This window comes from Aspergillus ibericus (genome assembly GCF_003184845.1).
Source record: "Aspergillus ibericus CBS 121593 unplaced genomic scaffold BO80scaffold_17, whole genome shotgun sequence".
In the NCBI taxonomy this organism is placed as follows: domain Eukaryota; kingdom Fungi; phylum Ascomycota; class Eurotiomycetes; order Eurotiales; family Aspergillaceae; genus Aspergillus; species Aspergillus ibericus.
The window spans coordinates 496,129-520,776 of NW_020292115.1; the positions used below are offsets into that span (position 1 = coordinate 496,129).

Genomic DNA, 24,648 nt, shown 5'->3' on the forward strand with positions numbered 1-24,648 from the left:
ACGGCGGGGTATAGTTCGCTAGATACAAGATGTATGATCGGGAAATTCGATAGTGTGGACAAGAGTCCTGACACCAACCGATAGGATGGGCACAGAGCAGTCCCCAAGAGCCGCGTGAAGGACAACAGTGCCGAGTGGGTAATGATTCCAGGACAGTTCGACCGGGCGTTTATTATGATTATTATTTTCGGGCCGTTGCCAGGATCGCGGTAAACAAAGCTAGCCCTAGTGGGGACTAGCGCCACCTTGAAAGGGCGGTGTAAGAAGGCAATATCGGGGTTGTCTCACCGCCCTATAGAAAGCACCACACTGAAGGCCACCGCCTCCGCATACTCAGAGCGTTCCGTTCATACAGAGTAATTAGATTTCTTCTATGTACATCATCCGACACCAGAACACCTTGCAAGCCCTAGGATGCAGCACATAAACCGACTTTCGACAAGGACAACATACTGCTACCAAGTGGGATCCACAACCAGTACATATGATCTTCGCGCAAGTAGTATGCCTGCTTCTTTCAAGATGAGATTACACTGCAGGACCTGCAGAACCTGCAGTGGGCGTTTAAGTATTGTTGAGTCACCGCGCAAGTCCGTATTATTGTGACATGTCGAGCGTTCATCTTTCGACTAGACACTGTCAGTCCCATCACTATCAGCATCTGTCACAATTATATGAACAATCTCTTTATCTGATGTAGCGTGGGATGTGTAGTGACAGTGCGCCGCCGGATGAACTGTAACGGAGGCATGCTTCTTTGGCTCAATGAAGCATAGTTGCACTGCACCAATGATTGCAACAAAAGTGCTGCCCCACCAAGCAAGAGCAGTGAGATCAATCTTAGCGCCAGTGCTGTACAGGAAGCCGGCAATGGGAGGTGCCATTGTGCGTGAGAAGGCTCCAGCAGAAGCCGCAAGACCGTTGATCTTCCCCAGAACCGAATCAGATGGACTCGCTTGTTTGATCAGGATGAGGAGGACGGGGTAATCGATGATTGAGAGAATGTTGCGAACCACCAAGCACATATAGATACCGTAGATCACATATTTGCCAGGGACAAATATGAGGAACGGTACCATGAAATAAGCAAGAGGATGAAGAACAGTGACGATGACAAAAAGCTTCCAGACACCCAAACGCTGAGCCAAAACAGGGAAAATCAGACTTTGGATGATGAGCGCAATAATGCCATCGGTCGACATGATCAACCCCACGGTTTGTGTTGAAAGACCAACACCTCCTGGGAACCTAAGAGCCGAGTTCGACAACATGGAAATGCTTCTGGCACTTTTGTCCTGTAAAAAGATAGGTAACAGATGGTCATATGTCATCGAGTGATATGTGAAAATAGCCAAGGCGATGATAAGCATGGACACTCGCCACGTGAAGATAGTCTGCTTTGGTGAGGTAGATTCGAGCTTTGAACCGTCTGCACACACCGTCCAGTCCTCATCGTTGTGAAGGCGGACTTGGTTGAAGGTACCATAGGATTCTGCACGTAAATCTGCACCTGCATTGGCTGTCGCTCCTGCAGTTGCAAGCAGAGGGCGTTCCACAGAAGGATGAACATGATGGTCTGGCACACTCCAGGGTTGCATATCAGGGTGTGTCTCGTTGAGCAAGAACCAACTGGAAATTATGCTGCAGAGAAGAAGGCCGGAGCAGACCAGATTTGGCAAAAGGTAAGGAAATCTACCAAATAAGCCGTTGGGGGAGAACAAAGAGGGAAAGCCTTCGGCAGGCTTTGCAAGCAACCCTCCAATCGCTGCAGTGGATGATGCAATTAACACCCGCTTCCCTTATGCCCTTAGTACTTGGAAGGTTTCCATCACACATACCTGGGCCGATAATTGTACCAATTGACCATACAAATGGCATGACAGCGTAGGCTCGGGCTGTACATACTGCCAGTTAGCAGAAGCCCCCACCAAAATTGCAAGATCAATAGAACAAAAGGTCCTTCTTACGTTCGTGCTCGGGTCTCTTGACCAACTCGCCGACCATGGTTTGAATGACCCCAATGTTTCCATTCAGTATCCCACCAAGGGCCCGCCCGAGTAACGCCACCCAGAAGTTTGAGGCGAACCCCACGATGAGAAGAGACAACATTGTGCCGAAACAGCCGGTGATGAGGACGGGTTTGCGGCCAACTCGGTCCGAGAGACCTCCCCAGAACATACCGGTAAGGGCTTCAGCGAGAGAAAACGCAGAGACGAGGATTCCGGCATAGAAAGAAGCGCTGTTGTCATCAGCCACGTTGAAGTCCCTGATCATTACCCATGAGTATGGGAAGATGGAGGTCAAGGCGATTGGCTCTGCGACGCGGCATATTGCTAACGTGAACGAGGAGTCAGCATATCGGCTGCAGCGAAGGGCACAGAATATACATACCAAGAAGGAACAGCTGAACAGTGGGAAAATTATCGTCTGAGGCGGTTGGTCTTTTCTGCAGTGTCAATACCATTTTCTGTAGAATCAACCAAGACTCTTACGGCAAGCCCTCCGCAAAACAACAAGATCCCTGTCGATGGCGCTTCTTTTCGTCTCCCTATTTCCTCTGTTTATATTTGCAGATCCCACTTCGTTCAAGTGCAAAGAACACTATAGCCCCAACACCGGTGTAAGTTTCTCCTCAGACGTAATTTGAAATCTAAAGCTCTTTTGTCCGAGATATGAGGACCAAAAGAAACAGCACAGTAGAGAATGGATAGAGATGTGTTCGATTATTCGCAGAAGTTTGCAGTTGTCTCAGTTTGCGAATGCGTCGCGAAAGGTGAAGCAGCGGGGAGAGTGAATGTACTCGGGAAGAAGAAAAGAAACGGTGAAAAAGCGACAGTGCAGGAGTGGAGACGGCGAGATAAGCCGGTCCAGGTTCCGAGAGAAGTCGATACTACTGGAGTTGTTTCGTAAGGTAGTAAGTAGTCTCTTAAGAGGTGCGGGCGCCACCTGACAGGTTGGAGTTTGGTTCCAGGGTCTTCCGCATGGATTCCCCTCTTTCGCGGGCCCTCTTGATTTGCCCACCAGACTTGAAGGCACAGCAAAAATTTTCAGCTTTCACTGAGAGGCTCCATCTTTCCCTCGGAACCGGGTCTTCATGCCTTATCTATATCGCACTGGGACGACTTTGGTTCGGGCGAAGGCCCAGAAATCGGAGCTGCATTCGGACTACACTTTGGCGTCAGATAAATAACAGGATCCATGGGCGGATGCAAGGCTCTGCTTGTGCGACCGCTGTGTGTCGGAAGCTGGTGGCCGTGCTAGCCGGTGTCACATTCCTTGCGAGGTGCGCGCTTCCGAGGGCAGAAAAGCTTGAAGGTGGCGAGCATGCCTCCCAGGCAAGAAACGCATGGATGGTACGGAGTAAAGAGTACTATGATTATCATCGAGTGACCAGACTGGCGGATTTTATATGGCGACTATAATGGGAAGGTACTTAGCAGATACCAGATACGACAACTGTTCAAGTGTCCGGGCTCCTCGCACACTATGAATCTATGGGCCATGTATCAATACTTACATACTACATAGTACATCGGTACTTAGTAGATAGGTGGTAAGGACCGCTACTACTAGTCTCAAAGTAATTTAGTCCATAGCTACTGCGGTCCACTAAGGGGCCACTAATTCAGACCGCCCCGCAAGCCGAAAGGGACACGCCAATTAAACTGGACTTGGTCGCGGAGTTTAATAACCTACTTTGCACGAGACCTTGAATCCCAGTTCTTTTGGCTTGAGATTTGGCTTTTGGGAGAGACTATAATAAGCATCCATCAATCTTTCATTACCCGCAATCGGCTGCCTCTAGCCCGGAGGCTTTATCACACCGTCTGCTTATACTACCCTGAGTCGGAAAGAAAGATGAGACAGGCAGCCAGATTACTGACATATGCAATGCCACAGATATCGTAGGGCTGTACTCCGTACGTAGTACTGCTTATGCAGTTGGAGTATGGATAGTGCATATCTACCTGCCGAGGGCACATGCCACTGCTTCCCGCACTAGCCTGCCTGGATATTGCGGCTAGATCATTGAGGACCACAGAATATGATTTCACCACATTATCAAAACGGTACCCCGGTTGTCGATGTTATCTTATACTCTGAGTTTCTGGATTCATCTCTAGACTGTCGATCCCCACATGACGTTCTAGTTTGCGTTCTTGGGACTGTAACCCTCCAATATAGAGTGATCCGATTGAGGTATTTACACGTTCATATTGGATAGCAACGCCAGGGTACAGATTTTTGGGGGTTAGGTAAAGGGGACGGCGCGGATTCGAACAGCCTGCCAATGAAGTCCCCTCCAGGCTAGCCTTTCTACAAGATTGAATGGGGGTGCTGTGCCCGTCAATGATTCAACATACCATGCTCTCGGCAGGTGTGTGTATCAAACTCCGACTTGAAGATCGCGTGGGTAGCTGTTTCACCTCTAGCTTCGGTTTCACGAATGACCGGCGTCAGTATGCCACGGGCAAGTGAGCCGGATCGGTGTTGTAGTGTGTAACTTGCATGTAATATGCATTCCTATCCCTAATGGCCAGCATTTTCGGAGATTGGGATATATGATCGCCGCTCCCTTGCAGCCTATATGATCGAGTCAGCGCTTCCGGAAAAGTAAAGCATGAACATGATGAAGATACCTCGAGCCACTTTTCTACCCAAGGCTTAAAGATTGCCCAGGCAAGCAGACTGCCTGTAGCAATGATAAAAATAAACACTATGGCCTGGTCTTTCCGGGAGTCTCTTTCTAAGAGAGATGCGATGTCAGCCTAATGAAATACAAAGAGAGAACAAAACCATACGGAAACAGGTGGTGAAGACATCGTCCTCCTTGGCGCCATGGCAGGTAGGCAAATCATAGTCCAAGCAGAACTTCCGGTTACAATCGTTACAATTCAGAGAGCGATAATTCTTGGCTCTTCCACTCAAGCTAAGTGTATCATCACTCCGCTGAAAGAAATGGGAGACACCGTTCAAGGCCGAGCCAGACTGGGAAGAGTCGGAATCGAGAGGGATAATCGTGCTGTTGGAAAAGCAAGTACACTTGCAGAACGACGCGGGGGCTGCATTTGATGACACTACGTCAGCCTTTATTCATTGCTTCAGAGGCGGAGAAAGCATCATACACCGGGTTTGAATTACTCACAGGAAGCTACCGCAAAGGAGACCCAGGACAAAAAGGTAACGAGAAAAAATAGCAGACCTGAGGCACTGCTCCGAGGCAGCATGGCTGAGTGGTTGGCGGTGGAAGGGATGGTTATTCCCTTCAGCCAACAGTGAACGTGTCGGTGTTGATTGCCGCGGCGGAAAGTCATCGTTTATTGGCGTCAAGGCACGAACCTCCGATCCATCCCCAGAGTCTTGGCAGCACGTGATGCCACTACAGAGTACTTTCCTAAAAACATCCAAACGGCTGCATATGATGCCATACGTCGGTATAACCACGAACAAGGAATACATGTGATTTATTGCAACATAAACGCTCCAGATGGATGCAGTCTATATATCTAGTAAAGAAGACGGTGTGGCTAGATTGGGCATGATGCTTGCCAGTCAGGTACGCCAGTTATGCAACGTCAGAATCCTTTGCGACAAGCGTGCCGCAGGCAGCAACCCTAGGATTTTCCCTTCATTCCTTTACTGCGGTTCTCTCTCTGCCTTTGTTCCTTAGCGGCCTCGCGGCGCCTCCTCTTCCAGGCGCGGTTGTTGTCGCCCCGGTTCTCCCAGAACCACTTGGTGAACTCTGAGTCTTCCTTCGGTCCTGCTGCGGCTTTCGGTACCGGAGTGTTTAGGTGCATTTCACCATCTACATCCATAGGATCGGCCCGTCCCAATGTTTTCCAGTTGATGGCCCGACCAACTAGAGCCGTGTCGGGGGTTGGCGCGGCGCTTCTCAATCCACGGTCTTGCAGATCCCTCTTGGTAAATGGTGTATGCGGTTCGGTCGGTTTGTCTTCAACCTCGTCCTCTGACTCTATATCATCTTGTGCAAAGAAACTGAATTGCGCATTACCCTCTGTGTCAGGCTTCACGTCGGAAGTGCCCGCTGGAGGTCTCTTGAAAAGTGCTGCCAACGGGTGGACGCCTTGAGAGGACGTTTTTGCATCGTTCTCTGCCGCCGAGTTATTCTGATCCACAGTGGTCTTTGTTTCGGAGTCCGTCTCATCTTGCCCACCCTGTTCTGATTGTACTGACATACCCTCATCGCTATTAGATGACTCATCTGACTCATCTGACGAAATCAAGGATTCGTCTTGGTCGCTTTCAGAGTCCGTGGAGTCTTCTTCCGACGATGTTGCTCCACTTGACGAGGTCCAATCCTCCGATTCGTCTGCAGACTCTGCTTCCTTGACGACTTTCTTTTCTTTGCCTGTGACAGTCTGGAGTTCCGACATTTCGTCTTTGACGGATTTGACGGCTTTTCGCTTCTCCTTAGCTCCAGCAACTTGTCCCGGCCTGTATTGGGCCTTCCTTATGCGATCGCTCGCATTCTCCTTCACATTTCCGGACCCATCTACCCAGCCCTTTCCTTCTTCGAATGAAACTGTAGGTGCTGACCCATCTTCCCCAGAGCGTAAGAAACTCGGATGAGTGAGTGTTTTCGAAAACTCATGGACAACCGTCTCCTGCGCGGATTTCTTTTTCTTCTTGGACTGTGTCTCGGATTTCTCGTCGGCGGAGACTTTATTCGGAGGTAGCTTGGTTCGGAATAGACACTCTGCTTTCTCGGTGTACTTGGACTTTGCCTGGGATTTGGCTGTCTTTTCGTCCTTACCATTCTTCTTCTTCTTCTCTTCCTTGCGCCTCTCCTGCTTAGCATCTGCTGACTCCGTCCAGCCCCTCTTTACTCGACGATCTGATGAGAGCTCATACCCATCCAGAATTTCCCCATCTGCATGTTGCTTCTTGGATTTCTTGGGCTTCTTGTCGGAGGATGACTTAGCGGTAACATTACCAACATCCTCTTCATCCCTAGATCTTTTCTTAGGTCGCGCGGTATCCACCTTGAACTTTTTACCCTTCAGGATCGAGCCGTTGAGCTTCTTTCTGATTTTGTCGGCCTCCATTGTTGGTAAGGTCACGTAGCCGTAGTTATTTTCCGGAAAGGTTGGGATGCAATGGAAGGAAATTTCCGTAGCAAGGGCTTGAACAGATGCTGGTAGCACGGACGGAAGTAGGTCGGGAGAGAATGGGGTGATATGGAGGCGCTTCGTATCGGACGCTTGGGTCGTCATTTGCCAAAAGGTATTCGAAGACAGTAAATGTGCAGAGAACGACTAAGACATATAGAGAGGATTCGACCGGGTCACAAGCGCACCTCCATGACAAGGATCAAGGGCAATTGGGGAAGAAGGTGATTTCACAAAAATATCGAGATGGTTGCATAAGCTCCATGCGAAGCATCCAGATCCAGACCGAAAAATTAATGATGGATTTTCCGGACCGCCAAGGCCGGGAATGGAGAGGTGGCGCAGTAAGCGGTCCTCAGCCACAAGTCCTGTCCATAGTGCTTTGCATACGTGCTATGTGCATAAGGGGACGGGCACAATCTGACCTTACTCGAAGAAAGCGAAGACATTTCTACCGCTAGTACAGTAGTAGTGAAGCAGCAAGACGGAAGACCATCGGTGTGCGAGCAGGTAAGATTTTGCAAGTTGGTTGGGGTAGGGAGTACGGAGTACTCCGTACTTGATGTAAGACTCGATGTATCCACTGCAACCCATCAACCTATCTAGGTACACAGTACTGTGACCTGGCCATGAAACCACGATACATAATACGATGTAACAGTCGGGCCGATACTCAGCCGGAGGGTCTCGGGTGCGTACGACAACAGGGCAACGATGCGGTGTGAATGGTGGAAGGGCCGGGTGGCTGGTAGAACCGGCGATTGTGACCAGGTAAGGCTCCGTACGGGACCCGATCTCCTTCTGCCTAGGCAAAAGGTCCAACAGGCTAACAGCTGAGCCCCCGGTTGCTTGACGGACGGAACTACTGCCACTACTCCGGACTCCGTACTTACTGACACGGACAACTGACGCGGATCGCTGTCGTCCTTCCTCTTCTGCTTTTCCCCTTCGCTTGCCTCCTCATCGCTGGATTCGAATCACCACGGTTCCCCCCAGGATGGGACATTCTTACCTCTTCTAGTCTTGCCAACGAAGATCCCTTCCCCTTCTAGCCCCTAGAATCATCTGCCCCCCCTGATCCGGCCCCATACCATCTTCCCGCGGCTAACTTACGCCCGCACTTCTGATCTCATCGCCGCTTCCAGCTTCGACGTCGTCGCTCACATGGCCACATCGGGTCCTTTAGCATCATCTCATTTGCATCCCCGCTCTGCCAACTGAGGGTCCTCTACCGTGTGCTCCACCTGTCCCTTTCTTCTACTAGTCCTTTGACTTAGGCCCTCACTCTTTATTCGCCGCCTGGGCCATTTCCCACCCATCGTTAGCCTCTTCCATCTCCCATTACCGGCCGGGACCTCGTTCCTTCTCCGCTTTCTTATTCCGACTTCTTGCCAATCTGACTACCGTTCTTATCTGGTTCTACTATTGTCGCCTTGAAGTTTGCTCCCATTCTCGCCCGAGATGGGCAATTCTCAGACGAAAGAGAGCCGACCGCTTGCTTCGTCAAATCGCCGAAGTCATCACCATGGCCCATACGGTGACCGCCATCACGCAGATGGTTCCAGATCGAATCGGGGAAGCAGGCCCGATTTGTCTATCCTTGGAATAGGCGGAAGCTCAGAGCGAGATCTGGCGACACTGGAACACCGACGAGAAACAAGGCAGGAACGAGAGGCTCGCAAGCTGGAGAAAGAGCGGGTAGCTCGGCTCAAAGAGCGGGAGCGTAGTATGAAGGAAGAGCATGTTGATGGTGGCTACCTGGTGACCCAGGGTGTCTATACGGGTCCAGAGGATTTTAACAAGGCCGTAGTCCGACAGCTGATGGTGAGCCCATGACGCCACCCGTTCCGTTTCGATGGGCCGGTGCTGACTATTCCCACGCAGATCGAACGACGACTTGCGCCTTTCTGGAGAGGTCTTAATGACTTTTCCGACTCGTGGACGGAGCACCAGCTCATGGCAGCGGCGCGTGGTCTGCCAATTCCTCCGCCCGACGAGATTCCCCCAGAGCTAGAATACAAGAATCCCCCTAAGGCTGCGGAAGACACAAAGGAGGCTTCAGATTCCGCTGCGGTGCAATATCTGATGGTGCCTATAACTTCGAGATCCCAATCTTATGGCTCCGACGCTTCCCAGTCATCTACTCCAGCGCATTCACTACCCTCCCCAACATCTCCCATCGCATCCGGTACCTCAAGCTCACCTCTATTCCGAAGCCGGGCAAAGACCCTTGCGTCCCTGACGACGCCTAAGCACGGTATCCAGTCTGATCCAGCTTCGCGAGAGATCCAGTTGCCTCGCGATCCTTTTGTTAACGGGCAGCCCATTGAAGCATACCTCTATAAAGATGCGGCGGAGTGTCCCATCTGCTTCCTCTACTACCCCCCGTACCTAAATCGTACGAGGTGTTGTGACCAGCCGATATGCTCCGAATGTTTCGTCCAAATCAAACGCCCTGACCCTCATCCGCCGGAGCATGGGGATGCAAACCCAGATTCTGCCCCAGTTGAGGGTGGTGAGCATCCCGAGAGCCAAGATTGTCAATTAGTGTCGGAACCTTCGGCGTGTCCTTTTTGCGTCCAGCCAGAATTTGGGGTGACCTATGCGCCCCCGCCGTTCCGTCGAGGGTTGGCCTACGCTTCTGATCCAAGCTCTCGCCTCAATATTACCTCTCCGCTGTCGTCTACCTCCTCCTTATCTTCCGGGAATACCCCCATCACGGGCCGTCGACGTGCGACCTCCTTATCTGCAAATGATCCTACGGTGATTACGACCGATAGGATCCGCCCCGACTGGGCTCAGAAGCTGGCAAATGCTCGGGCTCATGCTGCGCGACGGTCTGCTGCAGCAACTGCCCTCCACACTGCTGCTTATCTGATGCATTCCAATGGAACTGGAAGTGATTCTCGAAACTTTGGTCTGGGGCGAAGAAATGTTATGCGCAGAAACGGCGCGCCAGAAGCCCAAAGCGCTACTGCTCGCACCGGGTCCCCGGCGCTGCAAGCCCTTGCATTTCTGACGGATAGGCGTGGGGCTGGCCACGAAACTGACTCTGCTGAAGAGGGGTCTGGTACCATAGTACCCCCACGTCACAGCTCGAGGCGAAACCGCATTGACGATCTGGAAGAGATGATGATGATGGAGGCAATCAGACTGAGCCTGGCTAGCGAGGAGGAGAGGCGCAAGAAAGAGGAAAAGGAGGCTAAGAAGGAGGCTAAGAGAAAGGAGAAAGAAGCCAAAAAGGCGGATAAGGTTGCGCGCAAAACCGGACTTACGAGTAACAATGCGAGCAGCTCCGCCTTGGACGTTCCTCAAGATGGAAGGCTGGGTAGGGTCACCAGCAGCACCTCGTCCATTGCCGGAGAAGAAGCTGTGTCTGCCGGCAAGGGCAAGGAGGTGGAACGGGTGGCACCATCTGCACCCGTTGGTGTGGCTTTTGCCGGTTCCAGTGTTGCGGCCGAGGGTGTCCAGTCACCCCCAGTGTCGGTAGCCCCGGCCGATCAATCGCAATCCATGTCGCCCTTCCCGGTCGCCCAGGCGACATCCAAAGAGATCACGAGGCCGTCGCACCTTCGGCATGTCTCCAGTGCATCTTCATCGTTCTCATCACTGGTCGAATCGATGGCCGAAGACCCTGTGGGGCCGCACACCTCGGGTGAGGGAGCAGGCCCCTTTGCAGAGCCTCTGTTCAATTTCCGAAGCTTAGCTGCTGTGATTGGTGATGAAGAGAAGGGTGACGAAGTTCCCGAGCATGTAGAGGAAACGATCCCACAATCGAATGCAGAAGGGTCTACCTCACACTCGGTTCACCCCGCGGCAGATGCGTCGGCTTCTGAATCAGCGGCCGCTGGAGCGGCCACTGCACCCGTGGAGGAGCACGGCGATGGCTTGATGCCGAAAGAGCTAGAGACACAATCAGCTAGGATCACTGGTGCCACATATAATACGGAAGCTACTTCTTGAAGCAATGGCCGTTGCGTCTAAAAGCCACTGACGGCCCCTTCCCTGTCTCTTCTTGAATCTCGTTGTCGAACGCTAGTGCTGCTCCCGGTATTCCGGGATGCAAAGCAACAGATGTGCAGGCGTGCAAGGCCGTCGGGAGGGACACTCGGATGATGATACGCTCCTTTACAATTCCTTTTTTCTCCTTGGTTGTGATGACTGGGACGCACATGGTATCTTTCCTTATATACATACAGTTGCATAGACTTGCCTTGGCCACCATTTCCTCTTTTTTATTTGTTCTTTCTGTGGGTATAGGCGCCTGTGGATGCGCCTTTACTGTTTTCTCTACTTGTTAGCGTGTGGGAGTAGCCTGGTGGAGGCCGATGTATTAAGCATATGGACGGGCAGAAGATTGCTAGGGGGGGGGGATGGATCGGTTGAATTTCAGGGTTGGAAGTTGGAATAGATGTCTCTGACACTTGGCATTGAATGTAGGCTGGGCGATGCATGAGCCATTAACCTGGTATGGACCAGGGACCAGGGACCAGGGGGACGATCATCGTGGATCGGGGCTGCGATCTTGTTTGTTTCAGCCACGCGAGGGGCTCCACCGGCCCTGGAGGAAATAAGCCGACGACACGACATGATGATAAGCAGGACTCCTGAGATGACTCGGCCCTTATCTCATTTCCCATGATGACTCTTAGCGCCCGTGCAGGGTCTTTCTTAGTAGTTTCTTGTTTCTCGTTTCGCCGCGCAGCCAATCCCGGCGTGACCGCCACCCATGTGAGCTTCAGCCAGAGGACAGGATGAGAATTGTGAAGAGAGCAGACCAGGGCAACCGAAGGCTGAACGAACGCTATCGTCCACTAGTCAAGGGCGGACGGCGACTGATCCATCCACCTCGACAGCGACAGCTGCAGGCTGCAGCTCGCTTGAAGTTGAGTGGGTGGTTTCTTTTTCTCGCGGTCTTGACTTTGGAGTCGATCAGAAGGCACCCCACTCATCTGTCTATTCCCCCAAGAACTATCTATCTATCGAATTATCCATCCATCGTCCGCGATCAATGACGGCCGTCGGGCTGGCTGCCTCCCCGGGAGTGGAGCCATCCATGGTTCAGCTCGTCCGTCCCCTGTTGCGCGTTCCTGGATGGATCGATGGTAATCCGGATTTATCTTTTCCATATCCACTTTTTCTGCTTCCGTTCCTCTTAGTAGTATTCAGTAGGCACGGTGTAGGCTCGAGTGTCTTGTTTAGCGCCCCATCGTCATAGGACTTGATTCTTGACTTTTTTTTTTTTTTTTTTCTTTTCCTTGTTCTATTTTTTTTTCTTCTTCTTCAGCAGCAACATCTAGGGTTAGGCTGACCTTAGCCTCCCTTCCTCTCTCTTCCCCCCCTCCCCCTCTTCCTCTCTTTCTCTTTTGCTACCCTCTTCACTTTCAAGTTCCACGTCCGGCCGTGCTCTTCACAGTTTCTGCTCCCAGAAGACAGCAGGGGTTGCCCCGAAAAGAAAAATGGCCATCCTCGACAAAGAAAATCGCACTCGCGGCCTGCGAGTACCGTCCTTCGCCATGAAAGGGTTCAAGCAGAAGTCCTCCGATTCCCTGCCACAGAAAGGAGCCGAGCCTGTGCAGGCACCGGCGACGACGGTGACTCCGCCGCAAACGGACTCGGAGTCGCCTTCGCCGACTCCGCTGCCTTCCGCCGTACAACCGCGCCATCCCCAGGAGGACTTCCTCCCACCCGCTCCAGCTGCCAATTACACCCCTCCTCCGCGAGCATATCAGGCATATCGTCCTCCAGTGGCGGCAGTGCCGGTGCAAAGGACGCCTCCGTCGAGTGAGGAGGGTCCGGACCGGGTGATACTACGCCCGGACGCAGATGAGCCATTGGAAGACTTCATCCCGGAGCCCGAGCCGGAACTGGATGGCACCGCCGCTCCCATCGAACCCGTGTCCAGCGAGGAGAACAATGGGCCATGGACGCCTCCCGAGATTGAGCCTGTCGCAGCACCGCTGAACAAGCTCCACTTTGCCTGCTACCAGGACCATCGGTCCATGCCCCCTGCCAACAATGTCTGGCACACGCTTCCGTGCATGACCTGCCAAAAGTTTGACCGCGAAGTCCGATATCGATGTGTCTTCTGCTGCCTGCGCATCTGCGCCAGCTGTTTCCAGACGCTGCAGACATGCCCAAACCGCTCGTTGGCGCAGTTGATGGAGACCATCCCCGCGGCCAAATTCTGATGCTATCCCGGCCTGGCTTGTCCGCACTCTTGCGCATTCCTCTCTTCATCTCTTTTCTACTTAATGTCTGGCGCCTACAGAAGAAGGTTGCTACATGCGCGCCACTTTTCCTTCTCGGTGCTTCCAACACCCGTGGCTCTTATTTGTCCGACAGCCATGCCCGGTGTACGTTTGATGGGTCATGGTGCTTTCACTGATACCACTGGAATTTCTTTGTTGCCACCTGTTTGTGATTCGATGTGCATCTTCTTCCTATTACTAATGGTCGTGTCTCTTTTTTTTCTTTCCTCAGTGTCTTGATCAACTATATATGCAGTCCCAATCCTGGCGATTGGGTCGATATACCATGTCCTGTTAGTGGGGTATCCTGCATGACATGAAAACTAGTCTAATTTGAAACTCAGCGGTCGAGTTGTAATGATATTACATACAGAGGATCTATAGTACAATGCACGTCAGTCGTTAGTCATGGTCTTCCTCTGTCACTCCCGGACACCCTTCCATCTCTGCCGTCTCGTACCGATATTTGCACCAGAAGCAGTAGTGATGGTTCTCGCGCAGATACTGAACCAGTCGGGTCAGACGTTCGCCCGGCTCCAGCGCATTGAACTCGTCCAATTCCGGGTCCTCTTCTTCCAACTCTTGTTCAAGAATCGCGGCCATCTCCCGTCTCCCCCCAAGTGCCTGCTGGTCATCTTGATCGAGAGTCGAGTCATCATACCCCGGTAGTTGTGGGTTAGGGAAAAAGGACGATGGAAGCGACGTCTGTAACATATGTCGTGTCTGCACGGCACGTTCCTTCTCCTCTCGCTCCTTCACCAACCCCCGATAGAGGATGTTGATTTGGGAGGTTGGTTTGACCGGCCTTCTAGCTTTCTTCGGACTTGGCTCGCCGCCCGAATCATCTCCCTGTGGCTCTCCCTCGTCTCCTCCAAGATCCTCTGTCTCGCCCGACTTCCCTTCCTGCGGCTGGAGGGATGGCCCCGTCTCAGCCTCTGCTTCGGCATCTAGCCGTTCTGCAACCTTCTGCGCAGCATGGAACTGCGCCTCGAGTCGCCGCGTCTCCCTCTCCAACCGTACCCGGTCGCGGTAATCTCCCTCTTCTTGTTTAACCTTCTTCGTTACTTCTTCTGCCTCTTCGAGAAATTTGCGTTTCCGCTCCGTGTCCAGACCGATACCGCCCCGATCCTCCTTAAAAATCAAATTGAGGGGCTCGGACCGGCCCCGCAAGTTCGGGTCGTCGGGGGTGTTGGTGTTGGTATCCTTCCCGTCTTGAGGCGCAGCAGGTTTGCCCAGAACTTGTCCCGGCTTGAAGCCCAGTTTGGCCATCATCTGGAATCCCTTGTTGGAGGGATCAAGCGTACTGGTGGATAAGGCGGCATCTCGACGGGCAGCTTCTTGGGCAGCGCGCTCGGCCTTGGACGGAATTTTGGCTCGCGCTTCGGCCTGGGGCGTGGCTGGTCAGCAGGGTCCCGAATGGCCTATCCTTGCACATACCTCTCGTTGCTGTCGCCGCTTCTTTTGCGCAAAGGTTTCCTTCTGTTGGGGCTCTTCAATGACCATGGACATGTAGTCGTCTTCCTCGTCCTCTTCGTCCGGCCTTCCGCGTGCGGGGATCTCGGGGTGAGGGGGAGGCGCCATGGCTGGCCTGAGCGTGCGTCGGAGGTAAATGTAGATACCGGAGCTGGAGTGATCGACGGGGTGGGGTTTCGGTCGAGTCAGATGAGCAACGGTAGCAAGAGAAAGAGGAATGATGCTGAAGACCAGGCCAAAATCCGGAAAACCAGGAAGCGATGCGACTGCGGGGATGCCGATTCTGGCGGAGGGCGGGTTTTCCCTCTCCGGCGGTCCCCCCGATTTCCTTTCCTCCCCTCTCCAACTCTCCAACTCCCCAACTCTCCCATCCTTCGGGTTCCTCTCCATCGCTGCCCCTCCCCCATAATGGGGGTTGCGTCTCCATCGGCCAAGGCTGCTAGTGAAGATCGTCCCATCAGATGTCCCTCAACCGGTCACCTTGCTCGCTAGCCTAGATGGATTTCGGGCGTCCAAACTATAGTCTCCACCACCGTCCGGGACTGTCCCGTTCTTGGGATGCATTGAATCACTGTATGCGCAAGGAGAGAACCTTGCCGCGGCCCATTTTCTCACCATTTCCCAGATCATGAACCGAACTTCCTTGGGGCGCGTTACCGTCCAAGCGTTCGCGCTGTTAAATAGCAAGTATGGTGCCCGGGCCCCCCCCCCCCATGGCTGCCACTATATCTTCTCCAGTTGCAGCTTTACAACAGATGAAGCGTCTATGATCCCAAGACCCACTGCACCATATAATATGATTCTCTGTCATCTTGCACTGTCCACCTTTCTCTTCAACCTGGTAGCATCTTCTCAAAGCTCGACGGTAAACCTTGGTTACGCGCGATATCAAGGCCAGGCGTTACCGGATGGCATCACTCAGTGGCTGGGGATACGCTATGCTGCCGCACCTGTAGGGCCCCTGCGGTTCTCTGCGCCGCAGGATCCCGAGACGGTAGAGGGTGTCCAGGATGCATCACAGGTATACTTTTAGCAGCAATGGAATCGTCTAAGCTCGGTGCCTGCGCTGACACGTCGCGACCAGCACGGGCCCCTGTGTATCCCCACGGGCGAATATCCGGCTCCTGCTGGCACATCTGAAGATTGTCTTTTTCTCGATCTATACGTCCCTAGCGCAGCGAGAAACGCTACCAAGCTGCCCGTTTTTGTTTGGATTCAAGGAGGCGGCTTCAATCAAAATTCAAGCCCCAACTACAATGGAACAGGTCTAATCAAAGCATCTGAAATGGCCATCCTTGTGGTTACCTTCAACTACCGAGTAGGCCCTTACGGTTTTCTGTCCGGGGCGGAGGTGTCAAAGGGTGGAAGCGTGAATAATGGCCTGAAGGATCAGATCAAGGTTCTAAAATGGGTGAAGACACATATCAGCAAGGTGTGATCCTGTGGACTAACGACAGCACGTCGCCGCTGACCATGACTCGGCAGTTCGGAGGGGATCCCAATCATGTTGTCATCGGCGGCGATAGCGCCGGTGCGGCCTCTATTACACTTCTTCTTTCAGCCTACGGAGGCGAGGATCAAGGTCTCTTCCATGCTGCTGCTGCAGAGTCGCAAAGCTTCGGTCCCGTGTGGACCATCGACCAAAGCCAGTTTGCCTATAATAACCTCGTTATCCGCACCGGTTGCGCAAGTGACCCAGACACGCTTGCATGCTTGCGCAGCCTGGATACAGCGAGCATACAGCGCGTAAACATCAATACGCCCTTACCTAGCGCTCAAACGCCGCCTCTGTACATGTATGGACCTGTAGTGGATGGAGACCTTGTCCCCGACTACACGTATCGACTATTCCAGCAGGGAAAATTCATCAAGGTTCCTGTTATTTTTGGAGACGACACAGACGAAGGCACCATCTTCGTTCCCAAAAACACGTCCACTGTCGGGGAAGCCGATACTTTCATCCAGAGTCAATTCCCTAATATTAGGTTTGATCACCTGGCGAAGTTGAATCACTGGTACCTCTCAGAAAACCAGACTCGCCAATTTCCCGATTCAAAACCGTACTGGAGACCCACGAGCAACGCATACGGTGAGATCCGGTATATCTGTCCAGGAATCTACTTGTCATCTGTATTCGCCTCGGCCGGAGTGAATAGTTGGAACTACCACTACGCCGTTGAAGACCCAGCTGCGGAAGCGTCTGGTGAAGGGGTTAGCCATACGGTGGAAGAAAATGCAATTTGGGGACCGCAGTACGTGAGCGGGACCCCTCCTGCATCGTACTTTACCTCGAATGCCCCCATTGTGCCGGTGATGCAGGGCTACTGGACCAGCTTCATCAAATTCTTCGATCCCAATCCGCATCGTTACCTCGGTAGCCCTGAGTGGAAGACATGGGGTGACGGAAAGGACTACCGTCGCATTTTCATCCAAACCAACAATACCGCAATGGAGACGGTGCCGATGGCACAGAGGGAGCGATGCGATTACTGGACAAGCATAGGCACGGATCTTTCGCAGTAACATTGACTTGTATCGTGTTCTGTTTACATCCAGCCGCTTACAGTCGGTCACTTCCTCAGAGAACTATACAGTTGATCCAGGTGTAAACACGCCATCATTGTTCCCGATGGCATGATTTACAGGGACATATCTGAGATAAATAAAAAAAAACATTCTTTTATGTTGCCATTCCATCATCGCCCCCATGATCGAATAAGTAACTGGATATATACATCTATTCAAACGTCATCCGAAGGTCTTGCGCATACAAGAGTTAGAATTAATCAGTAGACCAGCCCGTAACCCGCACACAGAGAAAAAAACGAGCACCGAGTGGGAGCGAACATGCAAACATGACGAAAGAAAAAGAAAGAAGCGGGCAGAAAGACACAAGTGAACCAACCAACCAACCCACCAAGGATGATTGAATCACCGCTTGCCCTGCCGCATTCTCTTGACTCTTTCGTAAGCATTGGCCTCGCGACCCTCCTCGTTCTGCACCTCGGCCACAAGCCGCTTGTACTTGCGCTCGTACTCGGCATCGCGCTCCTTCTTCTCGCGCAGCTTCTCGCGGGCAATGAAGTTGGCGTCCTTGCGGAGTTCGCGCATGGCGCCCTTGCGCTCGCGCTTGTATTCTGCCTTGAGGCGGTTGCTTTCGGCGCGTTCGCGGTCCGGGTCGTAGTGTTTGTCCGGGTTGAAGGTTTCCTCGAACTTGGGGATGGCCGTCTTGATGGCCAGCGGGCGGTGGTGGTGGAGAAGGAGGGGACGACGCGTGCGACGGGCTTGTGCCAGGTGGTTGTCGACCTTGTCGAGGGTTGATTGCAGGGTATCCCGGGTGACGGGGGAGATCTTGCTGCCCTTGCAGGAGCGGAGGAGGTGCTTGAGGACCTTCTGGGCGGGAGTGAAGATCTCGGTGTAGGCGGACTTGCTGATCCAGAGGTCGGAGGCGGTACCCAGGAGGGTGACGAGGGTGGTGATCAGGGAGAGCTTGAGTTCTTCGGAATTGGAAGACGATTGCTCGGTGATGTCCCAGAAGCGGAGCTTTCTAGGGGAGACGGACTTGGATGGGTTCAGTCGGAGGGAGGTTGGGGGGCTCCGGGTGGGGAAGTATCCGAGACTCTCACTGGGCTCTTTCGGGCTGAGATGGCACAGGATGTTGAGGATGTAGTTGATGAGTTCGGGCATGTACCGCTTGGAGATCATCTGGTACTGCAAAGATAGGCTGGCTGCGTACGTGCCCGTGGACAGGTCGGCAAGAGAATTGACCGCGCCCTGGCCCAGGTAGCGAGCAATGCACAGGTGTGCGGGGGTTGCGATGGCGTGGAAATGATCGGACGTCGGGAAGGTGGTGGCAATGCCGGTGAGAATCACCAGGTCGCCGGGATGGAGATTGAGAGGACGCTCTGTGGCGATTTGGCGAAGATGGGCGCGATATGCCTGGCAAACGTTGTCGGGGTGGCTCTTCGCCAGGGAGTGGATGTGACGGAGGAGGTTTTCCACAATGGCAAACGGAGGGTGTTCGGGTTGATCGGCCATGTATGCAACATGCTGGACGAGGATTCCAGCGAAACGACCGAGCTTCATTTTGTTGTCGCTGTGGAGGCGGGGATGGTGCAGGGCTCGAATGCGCTGGACCACCGTGGGGAGGTCCTGCATCGACACGTCCTTGATGATCTCCAGGAACTCATCGTGGCTGCCAGGGCAGGGGTATGTGTATGCCAGACCGTCACTGGGCTCTTCGTCGGAGGCGGCCGGGGCATCGCCGGACTTGAGTCCAGGTATAGTGAAGCCATTGATGAGCTCGTCTTCCTCCTCTTCTTCCTCCTCCTCGGATTCTTCGGCGGATTCCATCTCCGAATCGCTTTCAATGAATGATAGACTGACGTCGGACCTCGTTTCAACAAGATCATCATCGATGATGAAATCGTCTTCATCCTCAACTCCCAGCTCAGGACGAGTACTCGTCTCAGCAGTGGGTTGTTGCAGTCCGAAAGCCTTCGCATCATCCGGTAACGACTCGTCATCTTCCTCTTCATCTCCGCTGCCATCCTCCTCGTTCATTTCCTCGTCCTCATCTTCGTCCTCGCTTGACTCTTCACCGCGCATGCGTCGAAGTCGCTCTTCTTCAAGGGTCTTCAATCGCTGGGCCTCTTCCTCGGCCTTCTCCTCCGCCGTCTTCGTACGGTCCGTTGGCTGAGACCGCTTATCAAAAGTTAGCTGCTTCAAGCGCTGGTCATACTCCTGCTCGGTTTCGTCTTGGGACTTCCCAGCCAGCAGTGCTGCGCGGGCGGGGTTCATTGCTGCGAGGTCGTCCTTTGGTGGTTCTGGCTTCGGAGGAGGCTTCACGCCCCTCAGCATATCGAAAAGATCAGGGAGGCCCTTGTCGAGCTCCTCCCGGAGATCGTCGTCGTCCTCCTTGGCCTTCTGTCGCTCGGCTTTGTAGAATTTAGACTTGGCGATGACCTCTTTCATGACTTCGTGTTTCGATTTCTTCCGCTCTGGCTGCTCCTCTCCCTCCTCTTCGTCATCCACTATGTCTTCTAGATCCTCGTCATCGCCAAGCACCCGCTTCCTCTTGCGCGGCAGTTCGGAATCCGACTCGTCGTCTGGACCCAAATCGCCTTCTTGAAAGTCGTCTCCGAGGGCACCCTCCCCGAATGACAGAGACTGTCCTCCGTGTGTGAGCGTGAACTCTTCTTCGTCATCCTCCAGGTTGAACATGGACTCCTTTCGCAATTTCTTCTGACTCTCTCGGGCGAATCGTTCGGCGGCCCTCTCCTCGGGCGTCATTGTCGGATCATCCTCACCGAACCGGCGATCGAATATGCCGCCGACTTTGTTCTTCCGGTCCATTTCCCGCAGTAGTGTTTGGCGTCGCTGTGTGGGGAGATATCGTCAGTAACGACCCGCCTCGGAGACTCCTGACCTCGCTCACCTTTTCTTCACCAAGAGACTTGGTCACACCGGGTCTCGCATGGTTCTGAGTCGACTTGGAGCCTACATCCCGGGTGGTTACGTCGAACTTGGCCCGGGAAGTGGCCTTGATTTCAAAAGGGTTGAAGCGGTCGCGAATGGCCTGCAGCGCGGAATCACGCTTCATGCGATTCTGGGCGGAAACGCCGGTCTTTGCATTCTGGCGCTTCTGCTTCTTGGACTGTTGAGGGCCCAGGATTCCGCCATCCCGGAGGGAGGCTTTGAGCTGCTTAAGCTGCGACGGCGGCATAGTTGGGGGTGGACGACGACGCAGAAGCGTGCTGGATCTCCACCGAAATTTTTGGCCGAAGCGGGCGTGGATCCGCCCCGAAAAAAGCGACCTCACCGCCCCCGGAGTAGGGTTCTGCCGGCAGTACCGCGCTGGCTCGTGACTCCCCGCTTTTCCTCGTTCGACGCTGGATGCAAGACGGCCTCTCGCTGTTGCCTTGCTGGCAGTTCGCTCACACCATGAATTCTCATCTGAACGATCGCGTCGTCTGGATATGTCTGGGTAAGTTGCTGTTCTTGACCGAGGGGCGACGCCGCAGTAACTGACCGCGTCCAGGCGTCTCGCTGTTCTTCGCCGTCCGCGGGATTGTCACGGACCTCCGCCGAGTCGGCGAGTTGACGGAAATCAGGCATGTCGAAAAGGAGGATAGCATGATCAATCAGGGCACGGAAGATGGTTCGTTCCGGCTCTCTCGTTTGGTATACGTGAAAACTAATGCTGGTGCAGCCCTGAATCTAGACACCCTGCTGAAGCTCTCCGATAGCACCAGCTACGACCTCCGCGCAGCGTATGAATGGGCCTGGACGATTTCCGGTGGCGGCGCGCAGTAGATAGCTGATATCTGATTTCTAGTGCGGTGCGCATCATTGCCGAACGATCGACCAAGGGCGAAACCCGAGACTTGCTTTTGCGGGATCTTGCAAGCAAAAACAAGCAACGGCGGGGTAAGGCCCTCAGTGCCATGTACTTCCTTGTCTCCAACCGTGCTCGTATGCATCTACCCCTCCTGGCTTGCACTTCAACAGGCTCGAGCCATACTGACCCCCACCTATAGTGTCACGAACCTCAGTCGGTGTCCGGCTGAAAGATCACTCTACCTACAACGCGCTCATCGACTGTCTGTGCAACTTCCTCGACGAACATGTCGAAGAGACGACCACTACCATCTCCCCCATCCTTCCCAAGACACGGCCCCTAGGCGAGAAGAAGGCACTGGGAATACTGAATATCGTCCTCCAAGAAAATGTCCCGGCCGCCTTGGAAGCGGGCATTGTGAGCCGCTGGTTGGTCAAGTACCCGTTTCCATGCGCTCTTGCCGAACCTTCCCGGCGGCAGGATGTGGTGCTCCTAATGAAGACATGGTGGTCGGATGATACCATTATGAGCGCGATCTTTGGCACCTTGTCCTCGCATTCTGACGGTGCCAAGCAACTACGCAAATACGGGCTGATGGGCAGCATGCTAGAAGAAAATGACCACGATGACTACGATAGTGACGTGTGGATGGTGGATGGAGAGGATACCGCGGAAATCAGACAAGTACCGGGAAGACGCCTTCGCACCGCCGAGGAACAGGCTGTCCGGCGGCGCAGGCGGGAAGCGATGGTGTTAAGCGATGGGGGACGCCCGCTAGGGAACGACGACATTATCCAGTTGCCCGTCTCGGAGAGACTCACAGCGACTCCTCATGAGGCGACAGGCTACTGATGGTTCAGGTGGCAATTACTTCTTTGCATGTTCTTATGATACCCTTGATTTGAGTATGAGATCGCTGTACGATGGCTAGTGCTTAATATCCAATACAAATCACAATCCCATCCATGCGCTTTTGGCGACATGGTCAGCCTTTTTCCGGCTGCTTTTCACCATGCCCAGAGCCTGGAGTTCCGACAGGGCGCGGTAGAAGAGGGCCATAGTGGTCCGTTCGTCGCAGGAATCCCCTTGCTCGCTTTCAAACACGGCGTAGAACGCCTGCCAGAGGTCGTAGACATTCACCAGTGACCCGGACTCCAAATACAGCTGGTACAGAATGGCCGTGGCGGGTTGGTTCGCGGAAACCTTGGTCTCGGGTTTCTCCGAGGGGGACATGAGATAGTCGAACGGGTTGGACAGTGCCCGTTCGATTGCAAACCGCGGTCGAGGGGAGAATATCTCTTTCAAGGGGTTTCTCATATCAAACAGGAAGATCTCGTGCAGGACAAGATCTTGCGGGCTCTGCAGAGTCTGCTCGAAGTATCCCTCGAGCAGGGTGTGAAAACGGTCGATGATCTTGGTGTACTCAATATGCTCCTGGGGCAACTTGGCTTTGCCCTTGCTGAGTCTCACCCGCTGCTGAACAACGGTGGTTGCCACGACGGAGTGGCGCTTGTCATGCGCGCTCCTGAGGGGCTCGGGGCCCTGGTATGTCTGCTCTAGGGCATTAAACTCTGCTCGGATGTCTTGTAATTCTGCGCGCTCCGCTAAAGTGGTCGGAAGGGTGGCTAATACTTCCGTGAGTAGGGTGGAATCTAGCGTTCTGGTAGCTAGGAGGATGTCATTGACTAAGGGCGAGTCCTGAAGTTCGCCTGAAAGCGCGCGGATTGATAGATCCGATATACTCGTCTTCTTGACGAGGTTGAGTTTCTTCAGAAGCAGGTGTATCAACTTGACGCACTGGAAGATGTCGCGCATCCTCTGCTGCCCGTCCGTCAGATGCTGTCGACTGTGCTGGAGAAGAATCTCGTCGTTTTCGAGCAGGTCACGCACGTGCTTGGCAGAGCCTCCGTCAAGCAGCTCCTCGCAATACCTGCTTCGAGTCAGCAACAGGGAAGATCAATGTGGAAAAGCAGCCTTACAGTCGGAAGGAGGGAAGGTTTCTGATTGCTTCGCAGACGATGTCCTCGCGCATGCTGGGGGGAGTCTCGCCTGCTAGGAGCACCGTCAACGGGTTCGCAAAGAAATGGGACATGTACGCGTACTGCTATTGTTAGAAGAGAAGCGATGACACGGATAAGTCAAATTCGAAGATACCTTTACCGTACGGCTGAAGGCCTCCGGAGTCTGGAATGAATCGTTGGATTTTTCAAACAAAACGTTCGTGATATTGCGCCCTAGCCAGAGCTTCCCATCCTGTTCTGCCTGTAACCTCCCGTAGATGCGATCGACGCAATTGCTCGCCTCATGAATTTCGAAATACCTCCCGCGAAGCAGAGCGACCGTTGATCGCGGGAGTCTCCCCTCGAAGAGCTCCACGGACGTCGAGATGCCGAATAAGAGGGTAAAGGGGATCCGATCAAGCCACGAGCTGCCCGATCAGCTTAGCTGTTACAGCCTCAGTCACCCAGGGTTGGCTCACCTTAGTAGCGATAAAAGATCGGTAAGGAGACCTGGGTCGAAAGCTTCACTGTCACGGAATGCGACCACCAATTTCTTGATACCTTTCCGCCTAACATAGTCGCCCAAGAGATCCAGATCGTATGCGAGAACTCTGGGGCCCTACATCACTCTTAGCACACGTTTTGCACGGTAAGGAGCACATCAGTCACCTCTCGATCGGTGAGAAAGGACTGGTAGCCATCGTTCCCTTCGGTGTTCGTGATGGCAAATCTGATGATATTTTTGAGGGTCGTTTTGAGGTTGGGCGCATCGCCGGACTCCAGCACGATAGCTCCTCCGTCCCCGGCCGTGGTTAATTGACCGTTGAGTCTGGCCAGCAGTCTCGCAAGCGACGAGACATTGGAGCCCACCGTAACTAGTGCCGCCGGGATACAACCGTCGTATCTGCCGTATGTCAGGACATGGATAACCCTATGGAGCACGATCCGCCCTTACGTTTGAGGAGAGGTTGACCGAACGAAGGAAGAAACACTGGCTAGAACCTCGGAGTCGACGTCATCTAGAATGTCCTGAGCCACATATTAGGGACCTTATCCAGCCGCTCATCTCCCGACAATATCCGACGGACCTGAATCTTTGCCTCCTGGGTAGACCAGAGCTGGTGGTATGTTCTATACCGCGCTTCGATTGATTGGTCGTCTTCTTCGCCATTCAGAAGGGACACGAAAGGGTGAACCTTCTTCTCTGTCGCTGCCTTTTCCGAGACCACCTTGCGCCGCTTGGAGGGACGCTCTCCCGAGGGTTTGCTTTTATCGGCGGGCGTGTAGATATAGACACCCTTGGCTCGTTAGCGACGGGTCGTGACGAACGGGAACGGGGCATTGACGGGGCGGTACCTGACCGTTAGTGCCATCTTGGAGCGCACTGGCTGGCTCGGCATCCAGCAACTCGGAATCCATGGTGACCTGAGTCCTCTCTCCAGCTGAATGAGAGC

The 24,648-nt window shown here is 53.6% G+C and overlaps 10 protein-coding genes across 10 annotated transcripts; 4 read left to right on the plus strand and 6 right to left on the minus strand.

Moving 5' to 3' along the window:
* Positions 1 to 617: 617 nt before the first annotated feature.
* BO80DRAFT_61652 (MFS transporter) lies at positions 618 to 2,722 on the minus strand. The gene is made up of 4 exons (XM_025724636.1): positions 2,392 to 2,722; positions 1,968 to 2,333; positions 1,839 to 1,895; positions 618 to 1,765 (listed from the first exon to the last, which is right to left on the minus strand). The coding sequence occupies exons 1-4, from the start codon at positions 2,462 to 2,464 to the stop codon at positions 630 to 632; spliced, it is 1,632 nt and encodes a 543-aa protein (XP_025575849.1). The 5' UTR covers positions 2,465 to 2,722; the 3' UTR covers positions 618 to 629.
* A 1,317-nt stretch (positions 2,723 to 4,039) lies between these two features.
* BO80DRAFT_424727 (uncharacterized protein) lies at positions 4,040 to 5,301 on the minus strand. The gene is made up of 4 exons (XM_025719351.1): positions 5,147 to 5,301; positions 4,803 to 5,063; positions 4,641 to 4,747; positions 4,040 to 4,584 (listed from the first exon to the last, which is right to left on the minus strand). Exons 1-4 carry the CDS (start codon positions 5,226 to 5,228, stop codon positions 4,531 to 4,533), a joined length of 504 nt encoding a protein of 167 aa, XP_025575850.1. The 5' UTR covers positions 5,229 to 5,301; the 3' UTR covers positions 4,040 to 4,530.
* Positions 5,302 to 5,458: 157 nt separating this feature from the next.
* On the minus strand, positions 5,459 to 7,694 carry BO80DRAFT_381003 (uncharacterized protein). Its single transcript, XM_025716822.1, has one exon. The coding sequence runs from the start codon at positions 7,233 to 7,235 to the stop codon at positions 5,616 to 5,618; it is 1,620 nt and encodes a 539-aa protein (XP_025575851.1). The 5' UTR covers positions 7,236 to 7,694; the 3' UTR covers positions 5,459 to 5,615.
* Positions 7,695 to 8,279: 585 nt separating this feature from the next.
* On the plus strand, positions 8,280 to 11,102 carry sip5 (Sip5p). Its single transcript, XM_025724637.1, has 2 exons — positions 8,280 to 8,954; positions 9,015 to 11,102. Exons 1-2 carry the CDS (start codon positions 8,592 to 8,594, stop codon positions 11,091 to 11,093), a joined length of 2,442 nt encoding a protein of 813 aa, XP_025575852.1. The 5' UTR covers positions 8,280 to 8,591; the 3' UTR covers positions 11,094 to 11,102.
* Positions 11,103 to 12,363: 1,261 nt separating this feature from the next.
* Positions 12,364 to 13,552, plus strand: BO80DRAFT_61766 (uncharacterized protein). Its single transcript, XM_025724638.1, has one exon. The coding sequence runs from the start codon at positions 12,590 to 12,592 to the stop codon at positions 13,319 to 13,321; it is 732 nt and encodes a 243-aa protein (XP_025575853.1). The 5' UTR covers positions 12,364 to 12,589; the 3' UTR covers positions 13,322 to 13,552.
* A 231-nt stretch (positions 13,553 to 13,783) lies between these two features.
* Positions 13,784 to 14,962, minus strand: BO80DRAFT_354427 (putative G-patch domain protein; the record flags this gene model as incomplete). The annotated part of the gene is made up of 2 exons (XM_025715699.1): positions 13,784 to 14,767; positions 14,819 to 14,962. 2 exons carry the CDS (start codon positions 14,960 to 14,962, stop codon positions 13,784 to 13,786), a joined length of 1,128 nt encoding a protein of 375 aa, XP_025575854.1.
* Positions 14,963 to 15,650: 688 nt separating this feature from the next.
* On the plus strand, positions 15,651 to 17,377 carry BO80DRAFT_444602 (putative triacylglycerol lipase; the record flags this gene model as incomplete). Its single annotated transcript, XM_025721441.1, has 3 exons — positions 15,651 to 15,875; positions 15,939 to 16,286; positions 16,340 to 17,377. The coding sequence occupies 3 exons, from the start codon at positions 15,651 to 15,653 to the stop codon at positions 17,375 to 17,377; spliced, it is 1,611 nt and encodes a 536-aa protein (XP_025575855.1).
* A 36-nt stretch (positions 17,378 to 17,413) lies between these two features.
* Positions 17,414 to 20,601, minus strand: BO80DRAFT_424732 (snoRNA-binding rRNA-processing protein NOP14). Its single transcript, XM_025719352.1, has 2 exons — positions 20,292 to 20,601; positions 17,414 to 20,233 (listed from the first exon to the last, which is right to left on the minus strand). Exons 1-2 carry the CDS (start codon positions 20,577 to 20,579, stop codon positions 17,786 to 17,788), a joined length of 2,736 nt encoding a protein of 911 aa, XP_025575856.1. The 5' UTR covers positions 20,580 to 20,601; the 3' UTR covers positions 17,414 to 17,785.
* Positions 20,602 to 20,765: 164 nt separating this feature from the next.
* BO80DRAFT_61827 (uncharacterized protein) lies at positions 20,766 to 22,096 on the plus strand. Its single transcript, XM_025724640.1, has 5 exons — positions 20,766 to 20,840; positions 20,895 to 21,014; positions 21,066 to 21,126; positions 21,192 to 21,328; positions 21,394 to 22,096. The coding sequence occupies exons 1-5, from the start codon at positions 20,798 to 20,800 to the stop codon at positions 22,044 to 22,046; spliced, it is 1,014 nt and encodes a 337-aa protein (XP_025575857.1). The 5' UTR covers positions 20,766 to 20,797; the 3' UTR covers positions 22,047 to 22,096.
* A 49-nt stretch (positions 22,097 to 22,145) lies between these two features.
* Positions 22,146 to 24,613, minus strand: BO80DRAFT_354288 (putative origin recognition complex subunit 3; the record flags this gene model as incomplete). Its single annotated transcript, XM_025715694.1, has 8 exons — positions 22,146 to 23,124; positions 23,174 to 23,295; positions 23,349 to 23,622; positions 23,674 to 23,813; positions 23,864 to 24,098; positions 24,150 to 24,223; positions 24,283 to 24,492; positions 24,551 to 24,613. The coding sequence occupies 8 exons, from the start codon at positions 24,611 to 24,613 to the stop codon at positions 22,146 to 22,148; spliced, it is 2,097 nt and encodes a 698-aa protein (XP_025575858.1).
* Positions 24,614 to 24,648: the final 35 nt, after the last annotated feature.